This window comes from Zonotrichia leucophrys, chromosome 1 (assembly GCF_028769735.1).
Source record: "Zonotrichia leucophrys gambelii isolate GWCS_2022_RI chromosome 1, RI_Zleu_2.0, whole genome shotgun sequence".
NCBI classification, from domain to species: Eukaryota; Metazoa; Chordata; class Aves; order Passeriformes; family Passerellidae; genus Zonotrichia; species Zonotrichia leucophrys.
Window position 1 is genome coordinate 14,047,952 of NC_088169.1, and position 19,956 is coordinate 14,067,907.

Consider the following 19,956-nt stretch of genomic DNA (forward strand, 5'->3'; position numbering starts at 1 on the left):
GTCCAGGCTGAAAACTGAGACAGACAAACAAAAGCCACAGTTAATTAATCTTTCCTTGGTCACCATATCAGACACCCATCCTTCTGAAGAAAACCCAGAACTACATGAGTGCTCATATATGAAAGATGAGAAATTTCCATAATTATTTTCCTCAAGTTCAAAATCTACCTCCAAAATATGGGATGGCAAAAGGCCAGCACACTGAAGGAGGGTGGGAGGGAAGGTTATTTTTATTTGAATGAAATAAAAAAATGTGGTTATCAAATAATTATAAATGCCACTAGATCCCTATAAAATGCAACTAGCTCTGGGCCACAGAAGGAACTACTTTCATTAAGAAATTATGAGAAAGTAGAAGGTAAGCATCTGCCCTGTACCCCATCAGGCCTCAATTCCAAATATTCTAAGATCAGCTGAAGAGCTAGCATGCAAATTGGGAGGAAAATTTCACGTGTGTCAGCTTTTCCTTATTTTTTTTTTTAGAATCAGTGGGAAGTTTCTCACTGTAGGAGTATCATAGCTAATTCAATTTATACATATACATATGTTAGCATAATACACTTTTTAAAAGTGGCAGCTTTCATAATCTACCCTTGATTCAGCAAGACATTTTTATTCCAGGATGAAGTGTTTCAGTTCCCCAAATTCAGCCCAATCTTGTTACAAGTCAGAAGTATTGTTCTGTGATTTACATAAAAGCATTTCCACTGAACTAAGCAGCAACTGACAGATCTGGTAAATGGGTTCCAGATAACATTTAAATAGATGTGCTAATTACACCACACAGAGATAGGAACATGATCCCTTACTCAAATCCTCAGAGTAACCATCCAGAACACTGAGGAGAAGAGAAAAAAAAACCTAATAGTGCAAGTCATAAGACAGCATGTAAAGGAATTTTAAAAAACCCAAACATTCTGCATAAAGGACCTAATCTCAACTAATTAGATGCCATAATGATCTTCTCACAATCTGTTAGAAGAGACTAGTAGTTAATAACTCCACGGATTTCCTCCAATCCTTTCACCAGAAAGGAATAGCAGTTTCTAAGTCATAACTGCTCTGTCATCCTGGACCACTGCCAAGAATGCAGAACTTTGGGACACCTGTCAATTAACACATTTTACTGAAGGCAGGCTCATCTTCCATGTCTATTAAAAATTAGATCACAAAAAGCAGTCAGATCAAAACGCTGCAAAATTAAAATTAGTAGTGACTTCTTGAAGGACTACAGCCTTCAACAACTACAACAAAAATCACCAAGAGGTGTGTGTGTGCTGAAGTGACTATACACACACTTTGCTAACAGATGATGGAACAGACCTTTTCCATCCCTACCATCTGTGGCACAGTTGTACATATAAAAATGACTGGTGACCTGATGGACAATTGTGTGCAAGAGTCAGATCTGAAGCTTTTCTCTAATCAAAGCTTTCTGCAGGGGTTCTCAGTCTAAGTATAGGCTTCTCATTGATTTTCCTTTATCCCCAGGATGAACTACTTCTAACTCAAAGTTGAAAAATATGAAGCTATGCATTGAAGCAAAAAGCCCAGGTACCATACATATTAAACATCAAGGCAGAGGTGCAATTACAATTTAGAGAAACCAAAAGATTTCTGAGCAAATACAAAAATGGTATTTACCTAAGTTCAAAGATGATGGTGAGTTCTGAGGGAGATGAGGAGGAAATGGAAGAAATGAAGGCAGTCACATGAAAACCAAAACATCAGCTGTCATTGACTTAAATCTGGTTTGTCCAAAAATCAAAGGGTATGACCAGGGAAGTTCTAGATTCAACAAGTAAAATTCCAACCGGGACAAAATGAACCATAAGGCTGCATGCACTCCAGCACAGGACTAAGACACTGGTATACTTTTATGCCAGTTTTCCATCTACTAATTCCAAATTCCAGCACAAAGTTTGCGACAGTTTAATATTTCATAAAAAATTAAAAGCATCAAGGAAGAAAACTGAAATTCACACTGGAAACTTTTTTTGCACTGAAATCACAGAATACAGGAAATAAATTTTTAGTGTGCAAAGTGTGGTATTGCCTAATAAATCAGCAGTGCACACAGAACAAGTCAGAAGGGCAAAGCAGCCCAAGTACAGAGCCCTTACTTTAGAATGGCCACCCTTCTTCCTGGCAACTGTTCAGCAGTTTCATTTTCCTTGGATTAAAAAAAAAAAAAAAATGTTTGTACCTCAAGGTCTCCTCTATGCTTACCCAGTCATTTCAGGAAATATGATCCTGAACTTCATTAAAGCAGATTATTACACTGTCCTACTTTTCTGGTAATTTCCAATAGTTCAAACATGGGAATTTCTGCTCTGTTTCATGAAATAGGCAAATTATTGGAAAGAAAGCATTAACGCTTTTTGTCTTTTTTTTTTGTTTTTTTTGTTTGTTTTTTTGTTTTTTTTTTTTTTTTTTTTTTTGTTGTTGTTGTTTTGTTTTTGTTGTTTTTGTTTTTAAACCACAGCTTATCGATCATCAGAATCCAAATTTTACAAGTCTCATGTAACTACCAAGACTAGCACAAGCTCACAGAGAAATGACTGTCAGGTACTAAACCCTGCAATAAGATTCAAATGATGTCACATCATTCCGTATTTTTGATGAGCACGGCTTGATAAGCTCTTGCTCTTTCTAAAGCCTGCCAGTTAAAACATATGAAAACAAAAAAGGATTAACGGGAAAGGTAAAGGGAAATGGGTATTTTAATTTATTTTTTTTAACTAATCCAGGTGTTGAAATAGGATTTTAAGGAGCAAATATTCCTTGTGGTTCAAATTAGCAAAAACAAGTATCAAATTGCAAACCAGATATCAACATATATAATTTAATCCTTCTCTCTGAAACCTTACCTGTATTTGATAAAAGGCATAGTCTGTAGCTAAAGACAACACAACCCAAACATCTCCTGCATTACATCACGTATAACTGCTGGAAGGAAAGCCAACAGAGTAAGCATAATGCTGGTGCCTCTCAATCACTGATCAAGCTCTAAAATTCGGGGGATTTATTTCATCCAGCTTTGACACTGCTCTCTTTCTACTACAAAGGGAGTCAGAATAAATTACCTTAGGCTGTATGCCTGGCTTACAACCTTCTTTGCCAATGTTAGGAGATCAGGTATGCCCCAGCTTGTTAAACTACACCTACTTCTCCAGAGTCCCTTGTTCCAACCAGAATTCCTGATGCTGCCCACCAAGATCTCCTATATCCTTACAAAGTATTGTACCTGCAGCAGTAGATACCGTCCATCTTTCACAGATAAATAAAGGTCTTAAACTCTTTCATCTGTCCCATAAGTTTATTTCAGTGCTGAAAATAGCATAAGCTGTTCATGCTTATCTTCTAAATTAAGCCAATGAATCCTGGCACAGGCCAAGTGAAAGGACATAACATACAAGACACCACACCACCTAATCTATACAGCAACACTTGCATTTGAAGTACTCAAACACTATCTTTTTAGCCCTGAAACCAAAACAGCCTGGTAAGAACAAGTACCACTGCTGACATATCTTCATTCTTCCAGTTTTCTTCCCTTTAAATGATGAGTTTCATCTGTTGGACCTTGCTGACCTTGGTAATAAATCTCAATGAGAATTACAGGAACTCCTAAACTGATGGTTATAAAGTTACTTTGGTTTGAAGGGATCTCTGGACATCATTTAACTCAACCTCTGGCCCCAGACAGGGCTAGACCTGCCTGGTGCAAGGCTCTGCATCTCTGGGAAGAGTCTGGCTTCTTCTAGACATCCCCCTTTAGGCAGGTTGTTGAAGATCACAGTTAATTCCATCCTCAACAATTTTATCCAGAATGAAGGAACTCAGCTTTCAGCCTCTTCCTATTTATCAAAGTAGGATCATCACCATCCTGAAACTAGTACCTGAAAAGAACAGATCTAGTAGGCTCAAATGAGTATTTATCCAAGAGAAAAAAGAACAGATAATTTCACTGTGGATGGAACTAAAAGCTTCTAATAGAATTTGTGGTGAAAAAAGTCAGCTATTCCACAGTGGGCAGGATTCCCAGAAAATATATATATGAACATTTTTGATAATGAGATCAAGGTGTCATATCTTTGAAGGACAGTATGAATATTTATTTAAGTCTTGTGGGAGACAGACACTTCAGTTAGACTGTTTTTTTATCCTCTTAGGAATAGTGCTTGAAAATGAAAATTATTTTTAACTCATGTTTGAAGTATCTTTTATTTCGAAAACTTCATTGCCACCTAGGTGTCCAAGCCCAGGGTTTCCAGAACAAGCCAACATTCAATTTAAGATAAATGCATGATGCAAATAAGTGAGGTAATAAGATGCTAAAGAACAACTTCTGCAGAAGTCTCAAAACCCCAAGGATTTTTAGGCAAGCTACTCATGAACTAAGAAAATGCATAATGCAAAGACGTGTGGTGCTATCAAATATAGAGGCTGGAGAAAAACATCAGTTAGCATTTGTATTCTTCTGACCTTAACAGGGGGGTTTGGAAAACAAATGTGTTTGAAGGCAGACCCAAGGCAGTTTACCAGTGGTGGTGTGATGCTGCCCAAGCTCTCAACCTTCATGGTGAAGCACCTGTGCTCCCGTGTCTCCCTTTTAGAAAGGCACCTCCTCAAGAGAGCCATGAAGGATCTCTGTTAATCCCCACAATATTCTAGACAGGTTTAAAGAATTTCTTTAGTAATTCTGAAGCACGGCAGACTCTGGAGGGTGCAGGATTCAAGTGCATTCCCCAATACTTTACTGAACACCTGAGAGTCTTTCCTGTTACCACTGGATTGGGTGAGACATTTCTACCTCCCCTAATCTTGAGGTGCCAGCTCTCAACCCAACACATGCAGCTTCTAAAAGGGGACATTCTGCTACAGCTCAGATACAGAGAATGTTCCAGAGACCTTGTTCTTCCCTCTGGTTCTCAGTTTTACCACAGTTCTGCATGAGGAAATCTTCTTGTTACCTGGTCAGCCAGGTTCAGATATGACACATGGAAAAATCTGTGTCTTTTGGCAAGATGGAAAAAAAATACAAGATAGGAAACCATAAAAAAAAAAAATCAAAAGTACAAAAGAAAGAAAACAACAACTAAAGAAAGCCTCCATGTGTGATCATATTAACAGTAAGCCCACAGTTTCACAGTCAGATATGAGCTGAAAAATGGCTGGTCATGCCTGACCCCTTACATCTCACACTGGGCCTGCCCCCACTTCCCAGCCTCCTCCTTTCCTCCAGCTCTCAGAGCACACAGTGAGGCACTGAGCCATTGATCCAACTGAAATCAATTTGGTTTTCCTCTGGAGTTAGTTTTCAACTCGGATCACCAGGCTGATCCAACTCACCATGGGGCCACGCAATTGCTCTAACCCATTCACAGGAATCAGCAGTCAGGAAGTGAGAGGCACCACACCTCTTGTAATAGCACAATCTTAAAATAAGCAGTAAAAAAAGAAAAAAAGGTCTCTCTATTCATCTGACTTACTGTACAATCAATCTGAATCTGATCAATCTTCCTAAACATTTCTTGGTAATACCCATTAAATAAAACCTTTCTGTCCAAAGGGGAAAAAAAATACCAACATGCCATCCAAAATAAAATAAGAAATACATATATTTTTTCCCTTCTCACTAATTGCCTCCTCACCCAAAATATTCTGGCCATTCTTCTTAATTGAAATGTTTTGTTTCCTCTCCTTCAAGATGCTAAATTCTGTATTAGACCAGATGTCATCTCCTGCACTTCACTACCAATAATATTTCAATAAATGTAAAGATTATCCATAATTTTTCTACTACTTGGTACCCAGTTCACAGTTCCAGACTGTATGCAGCTCTCCTTGTCTACCCTAACTCGTTTTGGATATCAGCATGCAGAGTAACAAACACAGCTTTTTCACAGGCTCACAGTTGCACACACAGTGATAAATTTAACAACAGTGGCAAATTATTTAACCCCAACAGTTCCCATTTTGGGACAGTGCAGCAATTTAGCATTACTTCTCCCAAGATTTTGGGTTGCCATTTTCATATCTAAAAGCAATTAGAAGCTCTTTGCCTCGCCTTTTGCCATCAAGTTCCATGTCTTCCAAAACTGTTATATCGATGTTGCATTTCCTGTTTAAATATGGATGGCATGCTTATAACCAGACAAGAGGAGGCTCCTTTCCTTCTTTTAGCAATTCTCCTTCTCCCACAGTACAACATGGAAGAAACCAGGAGTCTGTCAATTGCCCCATTCACGTGACAACCCTTGCAGACTGTATAACCAATGCTTTAGGTGCAATCAAGAGAAAGCAGCTGATGATCATTTTCCCTGGATGAACAAGACTTGAGAAAAAAAAGAAATGCCTGGATTTCTTTACAGATCATAATTACAGTAGACGGCCATTAACCTGCTTACCTACCCTTAATTTTTTTTAAATGAGCTCATCTTTCTCCACTTCATTTTTCTCCTCCCTCATCCATTCTTCTCCCAGACTGCAGCAATAACATGCTTTTATTCTTTCCTTTTGACTGCCAGGGCCTTAAACTAATTATTAATTGAGAATGTATCTAAAGGATCTGAATGAGAAAGTTGGAATTAACCCAATTGCCTCTTTCCCCCTTTTATTTCGCATATTTGAACACCAGGTCTACCTGTCAGCACTGCTGAAAAGAGCAAATGTGTTGTTTTCCTTCCAAAGGCAAGTCTGCTTGGGCAAAAATATGCAACAGCAAAAAACAACACGGAAAAAAAAAAGCAAGTACCTGGAAAAGGCCTCAGCACTGAGTGAAAGCCATTAGCAAGCAAGCTGTCTACAGTGAAATTCTCTCAACAACTTTGCTGTTCTGTAGGAGAACCCTGCAGCAAACGGCATCCTGCATTTAGGAAACCAGACAACTGACACTTCATCAAAAGGCTTGTCCTTTAGAGAGGCTGGAACGGCATGACCCCACAGTGCCTGCTGGTGCAGAGCTGGCTGCCTGCACAGCTCCGACTCATCTTGTTTCCAGTTGTTAAATTACATTAAAGGACAGCTAAAAATATATGAAATATTTTCCTATTACTTTTCCATGCGAGCAACTGCTATAGTTACAACAAGAGTAATGTCCAGGCAAAGGTTTAGTAACATGGGGGGTGGAGGGGAAAGTCCAGGAATCCCTCTAACAAATTCGTGATCAAAGGCTTGCAAATGTAGAATTTTAATTTTTTTTTTTTTAATTTTGCTGAACTGAGAAATACTGAGGCATTTCTCACAGTCAGAAAAGAAAAATATTTACATTTGCCAAAATGGTCAAACAGATCTGAGCTACAGTTTTAACTCACTTCCACTGCAAATTTTTGCAGTTTTTTTCTTCCAAAACACGCCAGAACTTAGCAGCCTACCGGTGACACCTAAATTCTGACAAGCTCACATTGATACGTCCCTGTTAAAGATTACCCACAAATGAAAAACAAGGAAGAGCCGCTCGGAAAAGCCGATAATCAAGGTTTAAACACTGACAAAAATGAGCGTTAATTGCTGAAGGATCTCCAGGTCTCTATCGCCATCTAGCGAAGCCCGCCCGCCGCTATCGCACTGCACTCAGACAGGACAAACTCTGCAGGACCCAGCCTGCCCCTGGCCGGGGATGTGAGGCTTTGTTACATTTCTATTCCCTCCCTGAAGCAAAATAAAAATCAAGCACTGGCCTGTATCTCTCTACAGCTGACCAAAGAGAACTGAGCTTTTATGGATTACACTGTCACAGAATCATAGAATGGTTAGGATTGGAAAGGACCCCAAGGATCATCTACTTCTATGATCTGGCTTTTTTAAAATTACTTTTCCACACCCTATTTAATACTTCTGCCATCAAAATGAAGTGAACATGCCAAGTTCTACTAATATAGTTCAGAAGTTCACTAATACAGTCATACAAGTTTTTATAACAGCAATGTGCAATTACAAGTATTTTTAGTCACCATAAGGAATCCCACTGCTTTTACTGCACCAGCATCTCCAAACCACAAACAGAAGTTCAGAGTCCAGGAGAGGTGGTACTCAGCACTTGGCATCCTCCCACTGCTTCAGTGGAAAGGTTGTCAGTCACACAGTTGAAAAGCATCCATTTACAGGACTCATCAAACCTCATTCTCACCTACATTAAAACTTGATGCTAGGATGAGCTTTAACAACTTCAACATGAAACAGATATTTCCCACTTTCAATTATTCTGCTAAGACTCACGATTGAACTGTAATTGTGTTAGTGCAAATATTAAGTTCAGTTTTCATCCCACACAATATTTTTCCCACTTAGACTTCTACAAGCCTACCTGCATTTACTCAGGTGCCCTTGACAACAGTATAAAAAAAATGCATTAATTGCAGATCAGAAAAGGCTATTTAAATTTAGACCATAAATTTTCCATAACAGTTACTTTTTAATTAACCTTTTCTCACAGAGAACCCAAACCTCCAGATACTTAACATTTACTTCTTTTATATTAGAACTGAGTGGTAAGAGGAAACCTATGAATAGAAAGACTAATATAAAAATTTAAAGTAATGTTCTTCCAGATCAGATATTTCAACTTCAAACAAACAAACAAACAAAACCCCCCAGAGTTTAAGAGATAAGAAATCTTTTTCAACCAAAGATCAACTATGTAAGATAAACCATCTCTAATTACTTCCTAGCACATTCTGTAGCACCTGTTTAGGATTTCCCCATTTCACCATTACTCTGGAACATAGAGCAGGAACACCAGAATTTCACACAGTTATCTCATGGCTAATACATTACAGACCAATCTGAATAAACTCCCTGTGCAAACAACAGGGATCTCAACAGAGGGCAAAAGCTTAAGTATCCATAGAATACCAGGTTTGTGGCAGGTGGTCCATATCACACATAGAGATCATTACAAAAAAAAAAAAAAAAAAAAAAAAAAAAAAAAAGAAAAAAGAATTTGTCACTTTTAAAAGCTGCTTTGCATGCCAGCCTCATAGACAACATGAGGTTGAATCCTGCATCTACAAGCAGAATAGCTTATTAAAGGAAATACTAACTTCTGAATTCACATGGCTGCATGGCACATTTGCAGTTACCAAACTGGAAATTACTTCTGAGTTAAACAGATGTGTAAGGTTAAACAAAAGTGCTTACATAAATTGGGAACACAACACATGCAGGGATCTCTAGAGAATTGTTTAGATAGGAAGATAATTAAAAAAAAAGATGTGTTACCAGAAATAAAACACCCCAATGCAATTGAGCTGGGAACTGTGAAGTGGGTGTGCCCTCACATCACAGGGAGGATGAGCCTGTCAGCAGGGATGAGACCTCACCCAGGCTGACCAGCCATCCTGACACAACTGTTCCTGGCACCTTTGCAGACTCCTGCTTGGTATTCTCTTTTATAAGGAACTAATACCAAACATCATTATGTTTTAAGACAATGAATGTATATCAGTGGTATGTTTTGGATCATTGAAGATTATTTTTCTCACAGGGACAAAACTGATGTGGTCTGTATTGAGCCACCATCCTAGCCAACAGCAAAAGTAGTCTGGCCTATAAAGTCAAGTACAACTCTTACAATAAAATATGAGGCTAATGAGGAACTTCAAGGAACAAAGAGTTCCCAAAAAAAAGCCCTGATATATAATCCATTGGCTCCATGATTAATTTGCCCTATCACAAACTTTATGGTTTCAGGAAGTCATGTCAGCCCACAGGACAGTCTGGCTACAAGCAAGCTCACCCAAAGCTGAAGCATTACCACCAAACCACAGACTAGACCATCAAGCAGAACTAGAAATTCACGGAAAATTAACTGAGTTTCATTCATTGTAAATGAAAGCAGCCTTGTTTTTTTGTTGTTGGTATTGACACCACAATCTGGCCCACTGAAACCAAATAGTTTCACAAGAAAGATAAACTTCAGAGTTCTGAAATCAAAAGCAGGTTCAAGAACAAAACCATTCTTGTATTCAATGAAAAAAGGCAGGTGGCTTAAATTCAGCCTTTTTACATGTGTGTACAACCTGTTTAATGACTTACCTCTCTCCCTTTATGTGTCACCAAAGCAGCCAAAGGCTTGGCATAGAATCTGCTGTAGGAAAATCCCAGGCAGCCATACATGCTGTTAGCAGTGAGTTTCAAAGCTTTCTGTCTGATATCATACTGAAAAGAAACACAACCAGAAAAATGATCCAACCACAGCCATCAGGGAACAGAACTTAATGCTCACAATTACATTCACAGCTTTTTTATACAGCCTGCAGCAGTGATGGGCTACAAATAAAGCACATTACAATCACTGCTCACTACTAATCATCTCTATTCTACAAGGCTGATCAGGGCACTTAAGGGGAGAGGGGGAAAAATCAACGGAGTCCTTAGAAAACACACCTGTAAATAGAGGTCAGGATTTAAATCTGGCTGTTTCATTAACTGCTTAACTTGGCGTCTTCTCTCCACCAGTTTCCTGATTTCTTTAGGCAAAATTCCCATTTCCAGAGATGGGTCTGGAAGCTCTGGAATTTCTTCTTCTTCTTCAACCTGTGAAATGATCACTGCTGTTTATCATTTTACTGCTTGAAGATTAGATTTTAATGCATTAAGTGAAAAGACTGATGGGAAAAAAAAACCCAAAACTCTACAGCTTAAGCCAATTCCTGCAGAGCACCCAAAGCACAGTTTAGAGCAAGCATGGGAGGGTTTTTTGCAGTGTTTAACTCTATTACTTTGCCCCTGCTGGGGGACAGGGCTTAAGTCTGTTTCACTCTTGGACAAACACAAAGAAGGCATGGACGAGTAGCAGGAAGGGTTTTGGTTTTTATCAGAGTGTGTGTTATATATTTATATACATATATACATACATACATATATATATACATATATACATACATATATATAAATACAGATAAATAAATAACACACACACATTCTCACTCTTAGGTATATAGAGATAAATACAAAAATATAAAGAAAAGTACACACGCAGAATTATTTCTGTGCTGAAAAATCCATCCATTTTTTATCATCATGCAAGTACTTTTGGTGTTCAGACCTGTCAAAAGGAGCACGTGCTCTGCGGAACTGATACTTTGAATGATACAACTGACAAAAGTAGAACAAAAACTGCACCCCAACCAACTCTTGATTACAGCAAAACAAACAACATAGCAGAAAGGACACACCTTCTTAGCATGACTGAAGAAACAGCAAAAATGGAAAGGTATTTCAAGCATAATGAAAGTGACAGAAATGTGCAAAGGAAGGGCAGTGTAGACATGGTGAGGCTGGCAAGTTTAGTAAAGCAGTCTGAGGAGAACTATAACAAGAAATTACACCAAAGCCTGATTAAACATCATACAGTGAGAGAAATCAAAATTAGCTGCTTCAGGTTGAAGCACACTTCAGAAAGCAGGGAAAATCCAAAGATAAGTTGAAGGAACTTACTGCCAGAACTCCACATACTTGTCTCCTCATTTCTGCTACTGTGTTCATATTTCAGTTGCTACAGGACTAACTAATTCCAACCTGTGAGCTGATACCAGTTAAAAATAAAAGCCTCTGCTTTAACCTTTAGACCTGACCAGCTCAATGCTTCAGTTTACAACACAGCTCCACCAACAAGTGTTTCAGCACAGCTGAGGAAATGAGAATCTCCAGCCATGGATAAGCCAGAGCCAACACAGCTGCTTATAAAACAGCACATCCAACTGTACCTTCAGGAGGTTTTTGTTGTGTTTAACACAGCTTAAACACCAAGAGCTTTTGTGAAGCTGGTGCCACAGCACACACAGTCACAACAGCACCCTCCCAAGCCACACACTTAATTTTCCTGATGTCTAATAAGGCTTGAGCTCATAATCATATTCTTTGCTGTAGAAAGCATGAGACTTTTGCCTACCTCCATCAGGTATATCTGCATAAATATACAAATAGCAACTTAACTTCAGGAAGCCTCTGCCAAGCTAGGATGAAACTAGTAAAAGGGCTCAGAAATTGCTAAGGTGGATGTGAGGCTGAAAAGGGTCACAGAGCCTCAGTAAAAATCTTGTTTCATGAGGATACCAAGAATAGATGGGAGAAAACTTACCAAGATTCTGTAAGAGTATTACAGAAAGGAAGGTGACAGACACAAAATATTCAAAAAAGTCCCAACCCACAAATTAACATATACATCTTTAAATAAGGATCACTTTTTGTGTGTGAAAGGGGAAAAAAAACAGTGAAAAAGAACAGTTTCTTAAGGAGCTGATTCACAGAGAGCACTCTGAAGTTAAGACAGTGTAATTTAAGCCACAAGTTAAAGCACTCAAACCTCTGCCCTTTTCTGTGCTTCTGATGACACTCTCTGCACAGTGGTGAAGCAGATGTTGAACTCCTGAATAATCGATGGGTACAAGCTGTTGAAGTCGAGAAGTAAAATAAACTTGTCATAAAAACCTAAAACAGAGTTCAAAACGGAAGTCATAATTACTCAAGTCTCCCAGAGGACTTCATACAACTCCACAATTAATATTTAAGTGACAGTACTACATTGTACCACATTTCCATGATCTAAATCCCTTGAAGCAGCTGCTGAGATGCAGCACTGCCCTTTACAGAAGCTGTCAGAAGTGGAACGATCCAACCCCATTAACTCACCAGAGTTGAACAGATACCTTCTGTGTTACTATAGGACACTTGTACAGTTTTCCCCACATAGAGGAGAAACTGAAAGAAAACTTACGTGTCCAGACAATTATACATAAATGTACAGTCCTAATGCCTCAAAAGAAGCAATTCCACAATCAATGTTGGGAATTTTGTTTATGCAACAAGATTCCCCTCACAACCACAACACCAAACTCCCACATCTACAGAGTCCCCACTGCAATCTCTCTGTATTAATGTAACCTACCTGACTCTAACTTCATTGAAGAAAGAAAATTGCCACATCTTACCGACTTTGGGTTCCAAGACTAAGCCCCCAGCATATGCTGCTTTCTTTTTCCCTATCTTTGATTTATTCTGATCTTCAAAATCTTCATCTTCATCCACCTACATATGGCATTTAAAAAAGTCATTATCTAGTCTCTAAGATTTCTGTAATGTTAGAGGAGTTATTTTTGGCAAGTCAAATACAAATTTGGGAGTCAGTGCAGAATTCCTTTTAAAATATATGCAAAATATGGTGTTTTCATCATGATCCTTACTAAAGCTCTCTACATGTCAAAACAGCATTCAAACCAATTCTGACAGGAAAAAAACTGCTAAGAAGAGATTACAAAGACTCTAAAGTATTGTCATTGTTCAACATGGCACCAGAATGACTTTTACAACTGACTATAGAAGTCCACACTATGAAAAAAATCAACTCATGACCCAGAAGTGGTATGATTGTCCAATTAAAATGTTGGTTTTGCAAACAGAATGGCTGGGCTTGAATAAAAGAAATAAAAACATTACTACTGACCTAAAGAATATTCTTTCTTATGTTTTAGTACGAATTCTTCTCCCAGTTTTCAATTCTATTCAGAGTCATTTAGAATTCCAGTGCTACTTTGATGCAACAATATAATCAACAAAAATCCTTGCTTTCAAGTTTGCTGTTGAACTTATTTAAAACTAAAAAGCAATATATAGTGAAATACAAATACTTTCTCAAATTTTAATTTGTTCACTAACAAATATCTAGATATTGCTGTAATTATTATTTACAATGGTATTAGACAAAGGAATTTTTTAATAACTTCGGATATTTCATCCATATAACAAATTTGTCTTGAAATACTGTTCATCAAAATAACTAAATGCAAATATTAGACAACACAGATTGTCTTCTTTTACTGTTTCCTGACACAGACAAGTACTTAGCTTGTACTTAGATCTATAAAAACTCAGAACAACTGAGTTTTGATAGATCTGTGCTGCAATGGAAAAGCTGTTACACTGTCCCAATCTCATTATGAACTCCACACAAAACCAATGTTTTAATTAAGCATATGCTGTACCCTTAAGTTATATCTGAGTTATATTTGGGGTTCTTTGTGTTCCCACAGAACATCAACATGCAGAAGATGGAAGAATGTTTTTTTTCCTTTTTTTAATAAAAAATTTTAGGAAGAGAAAAACTGGACCCACCAGCTTCTGTGGAGGCTTTTTGAAAACTTGTTTGTCTGGCACGATGTAATCCTTCTCGTGAAAGGCGTGAAGCAGCAGGAACTCGTTACGTTCAGATCGTCCACCCATCATTGTCCTCGACTAAAGAGGGGATGAGAAGAGAACTCAGAGCAAAGCACAGAGAACACTGACAGCAAAATTCAAATGTGACACTTTTAAGGAAGTTTTACATTATTACTTGATTAGAACATTGAACTCTCCTCATGAGAGCAAAAAAATTTAACAGCATTGTGTATCCTAAATTAGTGTTTAGAAATTAAACCCAGCAAATCAAACACAGAAAACATGGAACTGTTTGGAGAGGACAGTGGAGAGGGGTGGAAAGTAATAAAAATGTACCATGACATTCCCAGAGATGTTTGTTATCTGAAGAGCCAGTGGCAGAACATTCAGCTCACACATGATCTGGAGAATGAACCTGGCATCTGTCCAGGTGTTTTCCAGCATGAAGAGTAAGCGAGGAGAATCACTGGGGAAAGAAGGGGCACAGCCTAGTACAGTAAAATCCATCTCCCTTGTACTCTGTGGGCTTTAGACCTATGTGCTGTATGCAACACATGGTATCTGTAGCACATGACTGATGAATTTTATAGCAATCTCTTGTAATTGAAAAACCAGCCCAAAACTCAGGCTTGCATCTCCTGTTAGTGTACCTACACCAATGCTCCCACAAATCAATCTGCCTCATACATAATAAAGCCACCACAAGCATCTTGAAACATTATTTTATAATGTTAAGACAGTATTTAACTTTTCAAATCCCAGTATGCTAAGTCTGCATCTCCACAACAAATCAAGTAAGGAAATGTAAAATTTTATGTCAGGGAAGGATTAAAACTCCCAATCAGCAACATACCTGTACATATTTGGAATTTCCTCCGGTAGAATTGTTACCTTCTCAGTTTTCAAAATCTGATGGACCAGCTCAGACAAATGGTAACTTTTGCAACGAATTAGTTCTTTAGCAGAAATTTCCACATCACAAATCATGCGACCACAGGCAGCATTCCTTTCAGCAAACCCTCCTCGGCCCTTCGTGTATTACACAGAGACAAAACACAAATAAAATGAAACATACAAACACTAACAAAAAACATCTACCCACAATGTATGTTTGTAAGACTCAGTCAAGTCAGTTGGTCACTAAGTACTTAAATACTCTATCAAATATCACTAATATAAGGACTTATAATTATGTCCTAAAGGAATCCATGGTACCTTTCACTGTATGTAGATATTAAAAATAGATACTTAATTTTCACTGCTGGTTATATCTTAACTCTTAAACGATCATGCTTTTTTTTCCCTTCAATCATTAGAATAGCCCCAACAAGAACCTGGATGTGGATTCTGTCTTTCTTCCAAGGATACTTTTTGTAATAACAGCAGGATAAAAAAGTCACAGAACCACACAGAAATACCCAACTTGGCCTCCAGGAAGAACAGGAACAAGCAAGAGCACAGCCATGTTCAGCACTTCAAGCTTCAGACACTGTCCTCTGAATAAATATGTAATAGGAGCTACAGAATTATTAGCTTAGCAGCTCTCTATGGGATGATTCACCCATCAATCCAAATTGCCTTTTCTCATTTTACAGTTACTGCAGACAAAGACAGTTACAGTAAAGACTATTGCAATTAATCTGTCATTACTATCATCTAGTTGAGATAAGTAAACTAAATTAGCCTAACTTGAAAATCAGTTTATCCTATTACTGTAATAAAAGTCATATAAACACTCATAATTTCTGATCTGGGACCCACGAAATTCAGCATGACCAACAGTCAAAATACATCAGTGTCACATTTACAATTCCTCAGAAAAACTAATTCATTTTTAATCACATGCAACATAAAGGGGCTTAAAAGACTTAAGCAATCTTATTACCCCAAGCTTTGGCATATTAGACCTCCTCAGTCGACCTATCTTGGACCAGTGAGGGACTTTGCACAAATTAATTCTTTGAAGCAGCACTTCCAGATCAAATCCATAAATATTATGACCCTTGAAGCAGAAAAAATAACAAAAAAGGTTACAACAAATGCAAATTGAAAGACTTACTTTCACACACTCAGTATTCCTTTGCCCTTTGTGATTTTTTCCATCTAATTGATGGCATTATCTCTCTTGTAGAAAGCACTTTCTAAGAGAATGTTCATCAACAGAACTCATTAGTCTTAACACTAACAATGCTGTTCAGCAGAATACCAAAATCAGCTCTGTAACTGGCTCATTGCACACACAATACAGCTTCATGCTTTGATACCAGAGATTAAGATTTAAAGCTTTCCAGAAAAATTCCACAACATTCTTCACAGAGCATATAAACTTAAGCTAAGAGTAATTCCTTTCTTCTCCACCTGTGAAAGTCACAATAGTGGTATCAAAATACTGTAATTTTTTTCCTGTGATAGTACAACAGGAACAGCTGTTAAATCTGGATAGGAACACCTTGCAAGCAACATTTACATATCAAAGCACTCCAGCAATATTTTAAACAGTGCTGAATAGATGACATTGATGACACTGGTCTGTAGCCTCAGCTGAAAGCAAAATGCTGCCCTGAGGAACATGAGCCAGCCACCAGGAACTGCAGCTCCACTCCAGCAGGTACCTCTGTGCAAAACTGTGCTGTAGAAGCAGCTCCTTAAGATGGGAGCAGCATTTCAACAGCACTAATTAAACCAGGTGCAAATTAAACTGCACTAACACAGCTCTGCTGTTTTCAGGATAGGAGCTCTCACGCCCCTGCTCTTGGTATCTTCAATTTTAAGCCACTGGCTGCAGTGCTTCTTCTGATTCCCTGCCATAGGCACCAGGAAGCTTAGGTCACAGGGCAAACACTGGATACCAGCTGCAGTGAGCTGAAAACATCAGGCATTGGCTGCTCATTTTATCATATTCCCATCACTTAACTATTTGTATCTACCTACAGAAGTTAGGTAAATACATAAATCTAACAAGTTTTTAAACCAACTTCAAATTGTCTTCAGAATTTTATTATGTGAAAGTCAGTACTGCACATTAATTAAACATAACAAAAAAAGGAAAATTAGTAATTATAATAAACCCTCAGCTGCTAAAACAGTAGAAAACATAAGTATGCTTATTGCAAAATTTTTCTCAGATCTCATGTATTTGTATAGATGGTTATTTTGATTTACAGCATAAACACAAATTATATGAGCATCTGAATTGCAACAGAATCTTAAGTATACCAAGAGTTCCCATTTTTCTACAAAACCAGAGTTTTGTTGTGTTTTGTCTTTCTGAGGAAAGAAAAAACCTCTAACTTGTTTCAGGTATTGTGAAAATACTGCCTATTTTAGCTATTATAGGAAATAATAGTATGTATAAAATGCTGTCAGGGAAAATTCTGTATCATCTTTGTATCAAAATATACCTGCTGTCTCATAAGCAAACTCAATTCATAAGGCAGTCTAAGACAAGCATTAAAAAGCCTCTAAGGGGACAAAAGAAAAAGAACAAAGCTGACCAACTGACAATGTGCTTGAATTTAACTCTCAGAGTCTCAGAACTACTCACCACAACAACGTCTGGGTCAATTTTGTGAATCTTCGCAAGGAAAAATCCCAGCAGTGTTCTCTCTGTTGCAGCAATCTCTATTTTAGCATTCTAAAAGGAGCAAGAGAGCACCTGATTTCAATGACCCAATAAGTTTAAAATGGAAGCATCTCCTCTCCCCTACCAGTTACAAGACAATAACAAAGCACCACAGAGTTCTGCTTTCCCTTCTGTAATTCAAGGATTTTTTCCTCACTCCCATAGACATTGGAAAGCTTTTCTCAGAGGCTTTTTCCCATTCTGCTTTTGAATGCAGGTGTGATATTTTAAGAGCCTCATAAGAATCAAGCACACCAGGAAAATGTTTCATATGCATCTTTCAATCACAGACTTTAAGATCACACAGAAATAGAGAAAAAACAAAAATAAGTTACTTTATTATTCTGCCAGCTCTCCCACCTCCCCTCAGAAAAGACATCTTCTAAATTTTGATAGACTTTACTCTCCAATAAAAGAAGAAACAAATTCTCATAGTTTACTATGAGTACCGTCATGTATAATGAAAATGAACCACAATTTTAGCCTCTTTGCAAAATCTTGCCAACTCTCCTGCCTAACACTACTCTATTTTAAGAACACAATTAGCAGCAATCCTGAATCACACAGAGCACACACCACTTTTTTACAAACAACACAGAACACAGAATAAATACCTGGATTTAAGTTTGCAGAGTGGAAAACTAACTAAATAATAATTCCATTCCTTCAACTATTTCTCTTCACCACTTATCAAAAGCACCATAAAGTTCGTATTCTATAAGGTACTGCAATCAGAAGGGTAACAAAATGAAATTACCTTCTTTTTAATGGCTTCTTTGAAGTCATAAGGAAAAATGCAATCACTCGGTTTGGAAACAGCTGCAAAAAGTGATATTTGTGTTTACATCCATGTTCCTAACTGTTCCCTCCCCAAAAGCACCCATTCACAACAAAGTGGGCTGAGAAAACTGACCTCTGATTCTCAAACAGCAGCTTTAGGTGAATACTGTCTTTAAGATAACCGAGTAATTACTAAATTAGTAATTAAATTAACCAAGTAATTACCAAATTTCCAAATTACTAAAGCATTAACAAATCTGAATCAAGTCATATTTGAGGTTATTATTGGACATTAAAACTATGGGCCACAGCTCCTGCAGAGCTTCCTCTCACAAGCATTCAACACCTCATCACTTCCAGTCAGTGTCTGAATCTCAAAGTTTAGCTGATATTACTGCAATAACAATGCTGCAACATTTTTTACCCTAAGAAAACTTTATAAATAATTCAGTTCAGAAGAGCTGAACAAAAAAATAATTAAAGTGGCAGTAAATTAATTGTCTATATTGATGGGTAGAGAGAACTGGAGTAAAACCAATAAAACATACAGGAAACTGTATAACCCTGTATAGAGCAGGGTTACTTTACATTATCTCAAATTAAGATTTTTAAAATTAGGTTTTCAATAAAAAGTCAGTAACCACTGAAGTTAAAAATGGGAGAAAAGCCTGTTTGAGAGTTGAAATTTTGTCAGTTGCCTATTTTAGGCCATTATTGCTATAGTGACAGAAAGAAATACAAATTTTAATAAATAAATTAATATAACCCCGCCCACAACCAAAAAACCAAAACATAACAAAAAAAGAAAAATCATGGAATTAATAATTTTCCTATTCAAACTGTTCCAAGTACATACCACAGAAGTGTGTTTGAAAAGGAGGCTGAGGTGGAGCCTTATCCAAAGGAAATTTCTGATGAACCAGAGCTGCAAGAGCCACAACCTATACCAAGGATATATAGAACACACAACTTCATAATCACAAATGAGCATGACTACTATCCATTCTCATTTCTTCCATCCTTTTTATTTTTTAAAGTTTCTCATCTCTTTTCTCTTGTTTCTCCAACAGATCTTTCTTATTTTAATTCCAACTTCAAGTAGCTGAAAAGAAGCTATCAATTGATTTCAAGGAAACAAAATAGTACTTGCTCATAAATCATTATACATTTGAGAGAAAAAATAATTCATTTTGAAAAACTTCTACTTTTATCAGTTTTTGTTCTGAATCTGACCAGACCCCACAATGTAAAGGACTCCCCATGGAGTGCAGGGGAGATAAGCCTCATTTCAAAAAGGGCTGCCCCTGAGCAATCAATCAACACTGCCAAGTGGCCAAGAGGTTTAGTGTTTCATGTTTGGAAGCCAGAAGCTTTAATGATGCTTCTGACTGCTT

The 19,956-nt window shown here is 37.6% G+C and overlaps 1 protein-coding gene and 1 non-coding gene across 2 annotated transcripts in view; both read right to left on the reverse strand.

The window, feature by feature from the left end:
- Positions 1–19,956, reverse strand: part of POLA1 (DNA polymerase alpha 1, catalytic subunit) — a 184,202-nt gene that overhangs the window by 142,350 nt on the left and 21,896 nt on the right. The window contains 11 exon segments of the mRNA XM_064707038.1: positions 10,042–10,164; positions 10,393–10,542; positions 12,314–12,438; positions 12,939–13,035; positions 14,119–14,238; positions 14,497–14,626; positions 15,014–15,189; positions 16,046–16,162; positions 17,705–17,794; positions 18,540–18,601; positions 19,419–19,503. Coding sequence (XP_064563108.1) covers positions 10,042–10,164; positions 10,393–10,542; positions 12,314–12,438; positions 12,939–13,035; positions 14,119–14,238; positions 14,497–14,626; positions 15,014–15,189; positions 16,046–16,162; positions 17,705–17,794; positions 18,540–18,601; positions 19,419–19,503 — 1,275 coding nt within the window.
- Positions 12,601–12,731, reverse strand: LOC135455941 (small Cajal body-specific RNA 24). The gene has a single exon (XR_010442424.1). It is a non-coding gene; the product is annotated as a small Cajal body-specific RNA 24 (non-coding RNA).